General features: G+C 43.7%; 1 protein-coding gene across 1 annotated transcript in view; it reads left to right on the forward strand.

Moving 5' to 3' along the window:
- Positions 1 to 7,160: 7,160 nt before the first annotated feature.
- Positions 7,161 to 11,663, forward strand: part of Ube2g1 (ubiquitin conjugating enzyme E2 G1) — a 75,367-nt gene continuing 70,864 nt past the window's right edge. Inside the window, exon 1 of the mRNA XM_021176786.2 lies at positions 7,161 to 7,238. Within this exon, the coding sequence (XP_021032445.1) occupies positions 7,193 to 7,238 (46 nt within the window). The 5' untranslated portion in view covers positions 7,161 to 7,192. The remainder of the gene's footprint in view (positions 7,239 to 11,663) is intronic.

Genomic DNA, 11,663 nt, shown 5'->3' on the forward strand with positions numbered 1-11,663 from the left:
CCACCTCATGTGTCTTGATGTATCCTGGAAGCCTTCACCAGATTCCATGAGAAAATATTAGTGGGGCCCATTCCTGTGAGGGTTTCATGCAGAAAATTCACAATTGGTCTGATTTGAAAATGGCAACAAGCCATGTTGTGCCTACAGGACAAAGTTCCACTCAATGTATTTGACTCCAGGAATGGGGAAAGAGAAGGATATCCACGGTCATTTCCTCCATGCAAGTCTGACCCAAATCCTAGTTTGTAGTGAGGCCAAGTGGGAAAACGTCACAAGAAGTATATATGCTATTAACATGTCATATTAGTAATGATATATTATGTATGGAACAAATACATTATTAAAATAAGTATAGTGACCTTGTATGATCAATATACAAAAATATATTGATTTTATTATATTTTAAAACAGGATCTTACTATATAACATTAACTGCCAGGAACTAGTTATGTAGACTAGGTGACTGTGGAGGACTCAGTCACCCACCTGCCTATGTATGTCAGGGGTTGATATTTAAAGGCATGTAGGACCATGATGTTTTTTAAAATTATTTATTTCTGAGAGAAAGAGAGAGGTGTATATGTGTATATATGCCATGGCTTGGATTGCAGGATAACTGTGGGATTGTTCTTCCACCTTTGCATGAGATCAAGTCAGTTTGCTAGGTGTCTGTGGCAAGCATCTTTACCCACTAAGCTATCTTGTCAGTCCCTCTTCTTTCCTTTTCTTAACATTTAATTATTTGACACAAGGTCTTACTCTGTAGTTCTGGTGATCCTGGAGCTATGTATACTAAGCTGGCCTTGAACTCAGAGATCCACGTGCCTCTACCTCCCTAGTGCTGGGATTAAAGGCGTGCGCCACCACGCCCGGCTCCCTCAAGTGCTCTTAACTGCTCATTCATATCTCCACAACAACTATTTTATTTTATTTATTTATTTTTAAATTTTATTCCACCCCCCGCCCCACCCCTTCTCTCTCTTGCTCTGGCCCTGCTCGCTCCAGCCCACGGGTTTTTTTTATTTGTTTCTCATTATGGATGGTTGTGAGCCACAGTGTGGTTGCTGGGATTTGAACTCATGATCTCGGGAAAAGCAGTCAGTGCTTTTCTTTGTTTTGTTTTGTTTTGTTTTGTTTTTCGAGACAGGGTTTCTCTGTGTAGCCCTGGCTGTCCTGGAATTCACTTTGTAGACCAGGCTGGCCTCGAACTCAGAAATCTGCCTGCCTCAGCACTCCCTGGGATTAAAGGCGTGTGCCACCATGCCTGGTGGTCAGTCAGTGCTCTTAACCACTGAACCATCTCACCAGCCCCAACTATTTTATTTTAAACATATGTATGTATGTATGTATGTATGTATGTATGCATGTGTTTATTTATTTATTTTGGTTCTTTCAAGACAGGGTCTCACTATGTAGCTCTGGCTATCCTGGGACTATGTAGACTAGGCTGGCCTCAAAACTCAACAGTCTGCTCCTGTCTTCCAAATGCTTGGCTAAAAGCTGTGTGCTACTACACCTGCCTTATTTTTACATTTTTAATATTTATCTACATTATATATATATATGGATGTTTGCTCTTTATGTGCCTATGTACCCTGTTTTTGCTTGGTGCTCTTGGAGACCAGAAGAAGGTGTCAGATCCCTTAGAACTGGAGTTACAGATAATTGTGACCCTTCATGCTCCAGAAAAATAAAGGCATAACAAAAAGATTTAAACTTCCTATCTAGGATGTAGTAGTCTCAGTAAGGGAGAAGCAGCCAAAGGAAATCCTAGGACCTGACCATGTAGTAAGCACGGCCCTGTCAATCAGCCCAGACTAGAGAGATGATATAGTGGGTTCCAGGAGGAAGGTTTCCAAGAAAAAGGTGGCTTAATAGGATCAAGCAGGACTCTGGGGAAGAGTAGGGAAGTAAAAGAGATCAATTATACTTAAGGAACTGCAAGAAAAAAAAATAATTAAGAAACCCTAAGCCAAAGACAAATTCGTATAAGGAATAAATGTAATTACAATATATTACAGAATTTGGCTCTCCTATTCCACATTTATAAAATCAAAATAGTATAGAAACAATTTAATGAAATAATTAAATATCGTAATTGAATTTAGGGAAATAAAGGGTGGAAGGTAATATAAGACATTTAAATCACTACTCTTTGCAGCAAAAATAAACATATAAGGTCTAAAATGGATACATAAGAAAATCATCATAGGATCATGTTCTATCTGACTATCTATCTATCTGTATGTGGGAGGGACATGTGAATACAGGTGTTGGTCAGAGGACAACTTGCAAATATTGGTTCTCTCCTTGTACCATATAGGTCTCAGGGATCAAACTTGGGTCATCAGACTTGGTGGCAGAACCCCTTGGTCCACTGAGCATTACAATGGCAGTCAGGCATATGGTCTGGAGAAATGAAATATATCCATGGATATATTTGAAAAAGGGCTGCTTATGGAAAGGACTTAGGAATGGGAATGGGAATGGGAATGGGCTACAACACAGCACTTTTCCTTTTCACTATGAGCCATCAGACCTTGTTTGATTATGAATTATGGCTATGTACTACTTCAGTAAAATGTAAAATAGGGTTGGGAATATAGCTCAATTGTTAGAACACTTGTCTAGGAGACAGGAAATCCTGGGTCAAATCCTCAATGTTGCATTAAAAACGAAGAAAAAAAAGAAAGAATAAAATACCTTTTTTGTTTTGTTTTGTTTCTGTTTTTGGAAAGAGGGTTTCTGTGTAGCCCTGGCTGTCCTGGGACTTGTTCTGTAGGCCAGGGTGGCTTCCAACTCACAGAGATCCACCTGCTCCTACCTTCTAAGTGCTGGGATTAAAGATGTGCATAATCATCGTCTGGCTGGCAAGATACTTAAATTTTAGAAAGGTTTTGTTTTGTTTTGTTTTTTTGAGACAGGATTTCTCTGTGTAGCCCTAAAGAAAGATTTCTTAGCCAGGTGGTGGTGACACATGCTTTTAATTTCAACACTTGGGAGGCAGAGGCAGGTGGATCTCTTGAGTTCAAGGACAGCCGGGGCTACACAGAGCAACTTTGTCTCAAAAAAAAAAAAAATTTATTTATGTACACGAGTGTTTTGCTTGCCAGTATGTAGGTGTACGTTTGCTTGCCTGTCATCGGAATCAGCAGAAGTCAGTTCCCATGGAACTGGAGCTACAATTCTGAACTGCCATCCAGGTAAAGGGAATGAAACTTGGGTTCTCTGCAAGAGCAGCAAGAGTTCTTAACCACTGAGTCATCTTTCCAGCTCTGCCTTGGCAAACAAAAGATATTTAAAAGGGAATATTTTAGTCCAGGAAGAATTTTTATTTTTTAATTTTTTTGAGATAGGCTTTCAGATAGTCAGTTCAGTCTGGCCTCAAACTCACGTTGTATGCTACTGAGGATGACTGTGAACTACTACTGATCCTCCTGCCTCCACCTCCTAAGTGCTGGGATCACAGGTATGTACCACCAGACTCAATTGAGCAGGAGAGTTTTCTGAAATAAACTTCTGAAAAACTAGTAGATCTGGGATCTCTTGCCACTGTAGGTAAAATTTGTTGTCAGTGAGAGAAGACAATTGCAGCAGGCATTTCTGATGAGTTTAGAGAATTCTCAAAGAAAGGGATCTATTCTTCAAGCCTACTGTTACTTGTATTGATTTTCTTATTCTCAATAAATATTGACTTTTGAAAATTAGGATTAGAGGAATATGTTACCACCTTCTGGCAATAAATAATTTTTAAAAGTCAACCAGTCAACCCAGAAAACTTATCCAATCAATAAGTGGACAAAATAAGATACTTTTCAATATATATATGAAAAGTTGTTTAAATATCTTTAGCTGTCAGGAAGATACAAATCTAAACTTGAGAGCCCATCTTTCCCTAGTTGTTATCAAGGAAGCAGCAACAAATAGGGTGAGATGGCTTGGTGGGTAAATGACTGCATCTGACTCCTTGAGTTTCATCTCTGAAATCTGTGAGGTGGAAAGAAAGATTGACTCCTCGAAGTCATTCTTTGACCTTTACAAATGCACTGTGGCACATACGCACGAGCATGCTACATAAAGAAAAAAACAAATGCTGAGGATGGGTAGATGGGTTAGAAACCCTTATCCTGCTAGAACGTAAATTAGTGCAGTCACTGTGGAAGTCAGTTGGAAAGTTTCTAAAACAAAAACAAACCTAGAGCACACACCTTTTAACTCCAGCACTCAGGAGGCAAAGGCTGGTGGATCTCGGTGTGTTTAAGGCCAGTCTGGTCTACACAGTAAGTGCAAAAACAGCGAAGGATATGTAGAAAGACCTTGTCTCAAAACAAACAAATACACAAATCAAAAATAAACCTAAAAATAAAGGGGGGAAAGATGGCTCAGTAGTTAAGAGCACTTGTAGCTTGGTTAACAGAATCTACAAGGTAACTCACAACCATCTGTGCCTCTGTTTCCTAAGGGATCTTTTTTCTGACTTCCAGAGACAGGGCACACTCATGGTGCATATACATCCACAAAGATACTCACTTATCCATAATTTAAAAATAAATCATTAGAAAAGAAAAAGTTACTTGAAAGAAAATGGATGGACCTAAACAGCATCTTGCTAAATGAAATAAGCCAGACTCAAAGACAAATGAGTGTTTTCTTTCTCACACGTGGAATCTAAGTTTCAATAAAATTAAGAGCTGAAAGTAGAATGGAATGATTTTTTGGAAGAGGAAGGGAACCAGTGGGAAAGTGATGTGGAACAAGAAGGTAATTAAGAATGTGTGTGAACATGAGCAAAGTGCATATACAAAAACGTCTTAGTGAAGCTCATTGCTACATAATGAATGTATTTAAAAACAAAAATACAGGGGCTGGAGAAATGGCCAAGGATTAAGAAAATTTCTTTCGGGGCTGGAGAGATGGCTCAGTGGTTAAGAGCACTGACTGCTCTTCCAAAGGTCCTGAGTTCAATTCCCAGCAACCACATAGTGGCTCACAAACATCTGTAATGAGATCTGATGCCCTCTTCTGGAGTGTCTGAAGACAGTTACAGTGTACTCACATATAATAAAAATAAATAAATCTTAAAAAAAAAAAAAGAAAATTTCTTTCAGAGGACACATAGGATAGGATGGTTTCCAGCAATCGTGTCCAGCATAGGACCCTCTGCAGGTCCAATTCTAGGGCATCTGATGTCCTCTTCCGGATTTTGGGTACCAGGCATACACATGGTACACATAAATTCACCCTGGCTCATATACATACCCATTAAAACAAAATCCTTAAAAACAAACCCACAGAGGGGTATGGTGGGGCATGGTTTTAGTTCCAATCCAGACAGAGGCAGGCAGATCTCTTGAGTTCGAACCTGCAACCTGGTCTGCAGAGGGGTTCCAGGACAGCTAGGGCTATACAGAGAAACTCTGTCTCAAAAAACCAAAACCAAAACCAACCAACCAACCAACCAAAACAAACAAACAAGTAAAACAACTACAAAAAAACAACCTCTCCCCTGTCCCAACCATAAAACTGGATTAGTCCCTAGGTGGGCAGTATTTCAAAATGGCAGATTCACTCAATGTTTGTTTCTTTGGTCTGGTGGGACAGTGCTAGGGAGGTAAGCCAGGGCCTTGTGGCTGCTTGCCCAGTAATTTTTATTACATGCCTCCCGAAATCTGCTCCTCTTGTTCACTTTACTTGGAGCTCACAGAAGCTTCATGCTTTTGTGGGTAGAAATGGACCTGATTTTCTATGCACAGTTTTTCTTTTCTACAGTCCAGGTACAGGGAAGTAGGGATTGAACAAACACTTATTGAAAGAACAAACAAGGGGCTGGAGAGATGGCTTAGCGGTTAAGAACACTGGCTGATTTCCCAAAGGTCCTGAGTTCAATTCTCAGCAACTACATGGTAGCTCACAACCATCAGTAATGGGATCCTATGACCTCTCTTGGTGTGTCTGAAGAGAACAACAGTGTAGTCACATACGTAAATAAATAAATCTTTAAAAGAAAAAAAGAAAGAAAGAAGAAACAAAATTGAGTGTCAATGTTACTTTTCCCCCCTTCCCTTTTTTGTTTCTTTATTGCTACAGTGTTGACAAAGTACACAACTGGGAAATGGGCAAGAAGGTTGGCTAAGGTTGACTTTTCCTAATCTCGGCTTTCACACTTGGACTTTACATAGTAGGTGCCTTTCTAGAGGAGTCTGGTCTATTATGGATCCTCATCCCCAGACGGAGATTGGGTATCACTGTGCAGCGAAGGGGGCCTGGGGTCTTCTCCCAATCCTTAGCCTCAAGTGTTGAGATTACAGGCGAATACCACCTGAATCCGAACCATTTATCAGGTTGTGCTAATCACAGCTCTGCACTTTACTCAGTCTTACTATTTATTTAAACGTTTTCTGCTATGAGACTCATAACATTTTATTTCAAGGACCATTCTGTGTATTCTTTATGAATTATCACCATGCACTCTATTTTGCGGCTGCTTAAAATGGTGCACACCAGTACTAAATTGGGCTTTGTAACAATGACTAATTCGCACACCTCGGATGTAGTGTTGGATGGCTGCTGGGTCCTCGCCAACATCTACCACTTCTGGTCCCATCACGCTTAGACCTCCTGCTTATACCGGGAGGCAGCGTCCTGACCCTCCGTGACCTCTTTGTCATGGCGTCCGCGGGGCGTCTACCAGCCGACGCTTCCGCAGCTGGGCGGGCGTGGACCTTCCCAAGATGGCGGGGCTGAGCCCACGGCGCGCGGTGGGCGGGGTTCCACCGCCGGAGGCGGGGCAGCAGGGCCGAGGGGTCGGGCTAGCAGGAGTGCTGCTTCTGAAGGAGGCAGGCTCAGCGCGCTTGCGCGGAGCGGCCCTGCGCGCAGTGAGGCAGTGGCGGGGGAAGGCACCGGTGGGGCCGACGGGCGGGCAGAGGAGGGAAGCGGGCGAGCGAAGTCCCAGTGCGCGCCGCGGCGGCCCGGGTACCCTCCCCTTCCGGGCGTGAGGCGCTGAGCGAGGAAAGCCGAGCGGAGCGAACTCGCATAGGCGGCGAGGTGCTTCTCGGGTCTCCCAAGACCGGCCTCCCCGCGGCTTCGGCGCTCCAGTCCGGGTTCCTCAACACACATCTAGCTCCAGGCACCGGCAGAGCTTGTCGCCAGTCCGTCGAAGTCCCGGTGGCGGCCCGGGCTCTCGGTGGGGAGGATGACGGAGCTGCAGTCGGCGCTGCTACTGCGAAGACAGCTGGCAGGTGAGCGGCGGGGCGCCGGGCCGCGATCGCGGACTGCCGAGCCACTCGCCTCCTCTCGCCCGCTCGGAGGCTGGGTGGTGGCGGGCCGCGAGGGTGGGAGCCCGCGAGTCGCGGCTAGCTGGCGACACTCCTGGCCCGGCTGTGGAGGGTGTTGGGGGCGGGGACGCTCCCCAGCCTCGCCCTCGGACGGGCCGGACGCCCTGGGCGGCTGCCCCCTCCCCCACGGCACTGGGGCGTTGCGGGGGAGGGGCGTGGGTCCCGGTCGGGCCGACCCTCCCTGAGGGGCGGATCCCGGGCTCAGGTGCGGCGGAGGCCGCGGAACCTCAGGGACCCCGGGAGCTTGCGGGGTCCCCGCGCGGTTGCGAGCCCGAGCCGTGTCGGGGGCCGGAGAGGGGAGGCGCGCCAAACTTCTGGCCCGGCAGCGCGGGGTCCGCGGAGTTAGGGCAGACAACAAAAGCGACGGCGGGGCTGGCCGGGGTGCTGACGCGGGGCACCGGGGGGCTCGGCGGGGAGCGCGACTCCGTTTCGCCTGCCTCCGCCTGGCACGAGCTCGGGCTGCGCCGCCCGTCTGGGGGAGGGTGGGCGCGGGCACTGGGGAGAGCGGCTCGCTGGCCGGCCGGGGCTTTGTGCTCCGTGGGCACGGCTCGGGCTCCTTCGCGCAGGCTCGCGGCCACCGGGCTGCGGCCCGCCTTAGGCTCTGGCCAGGGGCGGCGGCTCAGTGCCTCCCCCGTGGAGTCTCTGTCCCCCTCCCCCATTGTCCCGGCCTCTGGCCGTTTGCGGCTTCCAGGTTGACTTTTTAGGGGGTTGGCTCCTACTCTGCTAGGACTGTGTGAGCGGAGCATGCGCGCTGGAGGCGTACGTGTGCGGAGTGGAAGGGGGGGGGAGGGAGGAGGCGGGTTGGTGCCTTCACAATGCCGCCCCACGTGCTGCCAGATTTAAAGAGAAATGAACCGGTAGTTAGCCCTGCTGTCCTACGCCAAGCGTGTGCCTGGCTTGGTTCAGGCGACTTCACCCCTCCTCAACCTGTAGCCAGTTCCCCCCCCCCCCCCGGCTCCCCGCTCTCCTTTAAACTTAGTTCTGAAAGCCGGAATGTTGATAAATGAAATAGATTTCTATGAGTTTGAGGTGTCAGCTAAATCACCTTTATGGCTTCTTAAGGAAAAGGTCGACAGGGGCTGTTACAGATTGTATAATTAGGTTTATTATTAGACCATGAGCTAGCAGGTTTGGACAAGTATTAAAATTCTAGGTGGGACAGCAGTTTGAAGTGGATGGAAAAGTTGGAATACCCATCAGAAATATTTTCGAAAGAAGTTAAACAATTTATTGCATCTTATTTAAAAACATTCTTTTTCTGAGGTCTTTTTCACCTTTTGTTTTGGATGAAGGAATTAAGATTTTTGTCTTCGTAGGAATTCTTTATCGAAACCTGCCTGGTCTACTGTAGTGGATTCTGGGACATCAAGGGCTATGTAGAGAAACCGTGTCAGAAAACAAAAACAAAAACTAACAATAAAATCAACTATCTGCATTAATTTTTATTATGTGGCAAATTATTAAATAGACGGTAAACACTGAATATTAAAAGGATAACCTTATATAATGGAAATGACATACATTTTAAAAGGTGCAAAAGATTTTACAGTTTAACAATACCACTATGTTAAAATAAGACCCATTTGTGAGCATCATTTTTTTGGGGGGGGGTGCTGAGGTTAGTTTTTCTAAGGAGTCCTTCACTGTCTGGAACTCACAGAAATATGCCTGCCTTCCTCTCTCTGTCTGTCTCTCTGTGTCTGTCTGTGTCTCTCTATCACAGGCTTTCTCTTATATAACCCTGATTGTTCTGGAACTCGATGTAGACCAGGTTGGCTTTGAACTTAACACAGATCTGTCTTCTGCCTTCCAAGTGCCTGTCCCCCACCTTCTTGTTCTTTGAGCTGGAATTTGAATCCTGTACCACCATACTAGGTTTATTTATTTTATTTTATTTTCCACAGAAATAATAAATAATAGTTTAAATCATTTTTTAGGGATACTTAACTTTCTCAAAATGTATGGAACAAAGTTTGTTGGTTGAAATGTGAAAATATTAAATTTATTTGAGAAGACTGGATAAGCACCTAAAAATAAAGGCTTTTTCTTTTTTACTTTAGCATTTTTTAAATGGGTTTTCTTATTACTTGAAAATAGTAAATGGTAAAATGTAATCTTGAAATGATTGAACTTGTATAAATGCCTTAAAAATACTAAATTGAACTGAGTAGGTAACATAATCTGGTAAAGTGTTCTCAGTGCTAGAGTTTCAGAAATGTATAGCAGTGGCTGCATTTGTTGAACTAGTAGTGTGCCAGTGATAAAAGGTTTTGATTCATTACCTAGGAGGATTTATCCTGTAATGAAGCTTTGTAACTTCAGTAGTTGAGCAGAATGGTGCCCTGAGTTACAGAATTTCTCATTTCTGGTACCATGACATTTAGGGCAGTTGTTGCTGTGGAGGGTTGTACCTGTGCAGTAAAGGTTACAACATTCCTGTCTGTACCTACTATATACCAGTAGTACATCCCCTCATTGTGACAGTGAAAAATATATCTATTGCCAAAGTCATTGCAATAGACGGAGTCATTGGATTATGTTGTGTCACCATTGTGGCTACTGGGAAGCCACTAAGAACACTTTACACACACACATGAAATCCGATAGCTTGTGTATTTCTCTGTGATATTATTAGGTTATGACTTACTGCTTTACGGATTTAGTGGCAGTTTTTTGTTGTTTTGTGATGCATTAAACACCCAAGAAGTCACTTAGTAGGATAGATCAATTAAAAAAAAAAAACACTTTAAAGGTATTATAAACACAAATTAAAATAGAATACAGAGCTGGGCATGGTGGCACATGCCTTTAATCCCAGCATTTGGGAGTACATTTGAGGCCAGCCTGATCTAGGACAGCCAGAGTTACATAGACACTGTCTCAAAATAAAAAATAAAAATAAAAAAAATAAAAAGAGAACAAAAATTAATCATTTTTCCTCCCGACCAAGAGTCCTCTTTGAGGGACCTTGTCTTTACAGAGATTATCTTTTATATTTAATTTTAATTGAGAAATTATCTTGCTTTGTAGCAAGGTGTGTTTAGAACACTTGGACTGCCTAGCTCTACTTCCCTAGCCTGGATTACAGGCCCCTACCTCAGCTGAAGAGGTGATGCACTTAATGGCTTCTTGGCTGAAGACTGACACGGACCGGCCACTGTTATTTTACACATTATCTCATTTAATCCTCCTGAAAGAAAACAGAAGCTTAGTAGGGTCAAATAAATGCTGAAGGTCAAATAATTGCTGCTAATGGAGTTGCTAGAGCCAGGACCTTCTTATTTTTATAAACTTCTCGTATTCAGGTGGGCAAATTGCTCCCAAGGAGCCGTAGTTGACGCAATCAATGAAGTATAATTTTACTTTATTAATTTTTTTATGTGTATGAATATTTTGCCTGTATGTATGTATGCGTGCCGAGTGGGTGCCTGGTGCATGTTTGGTGCTAGAAGAGGGCACCAGACCTGCTAGAACTGGAGTTATAGATGATTGTGAGCTGCCATGTGGGTATTGGGTATCTGTCTGGGTTCTCTGGAAGAGCAATTAGTGTTCTTAACTGTTGAGCCATCTATCAGTCACCATGAAGTAGAATTTAAAAATCAAATACTATATGTGTTGGTATACTCCTTGGTCCTAGCACTTGTAAGACAGATGCAGATGAATCTCTGAGTTCAAGGAAATCCTTAGTTTCATAGTAAGACCATGTCTTGAGTGGTAGGGTTAATTAAAATAAACCTTAATAAAAGATCTTAAGTAAGCTAGGTAGTGGCTCAAGCCTGTAAATCCCAGCTATGGGAGAGAGGCTGAGGAGGACAAAGTTTGTTGGCTTCTTGTCTCAAAACAACAAAATAAATAAGTAAAAAGAAAAAACAAAACCAAAAATTGTATTTATTTTGAAAGGTGGGTCTGATGTAGCCCAGGGTGTATCCAATGATGACCTAAAGTTCTGACCCTATACCCTTTATCATGTGAATGCTTGAATTACAGGTGTGTGTCATCTTGCCTGGTTTTATGTTATTCTAGGTATTGAATACAGGCAATTGAATGCTAGGCAAGTACCCTACCAATTGAACTGCATCTTTACACTCTACTTTTTCTTTCCTCGATTTCCTTTCCTCATTATTTCATAGACATTCTAAATTAGGAGACTCCCTTTATGCAATAACAAAATACTTGAGTTTTTATAGTATAAACTTTGATTGTGTATGTTAAATGTAACTTTAAGAATCTACAACCTGGCTTTCGGCCGCCGCAGCCATCTTCCAGTAACTCACCAAAATGACGAACACAAAGGGAAAGAGGAGAGGCACCCGGTATATGTTCTCTAGG

The sequence above is a fragment of the Mus caroli genome, chromosome 11 (genome assembly GCF_900094665.2).
Source record: "Mus caroli chromosome 11, CAROLI_EIJ_v1.1, whole genome shotgun sequence".
In the NCBI taxonomy this organism is placed as follows: domain Eukaryota; kingdom Metazoa; phylum Chordata; class Mammalia; order Rodentia; family Muridae; genus Mus; species Mus caroli.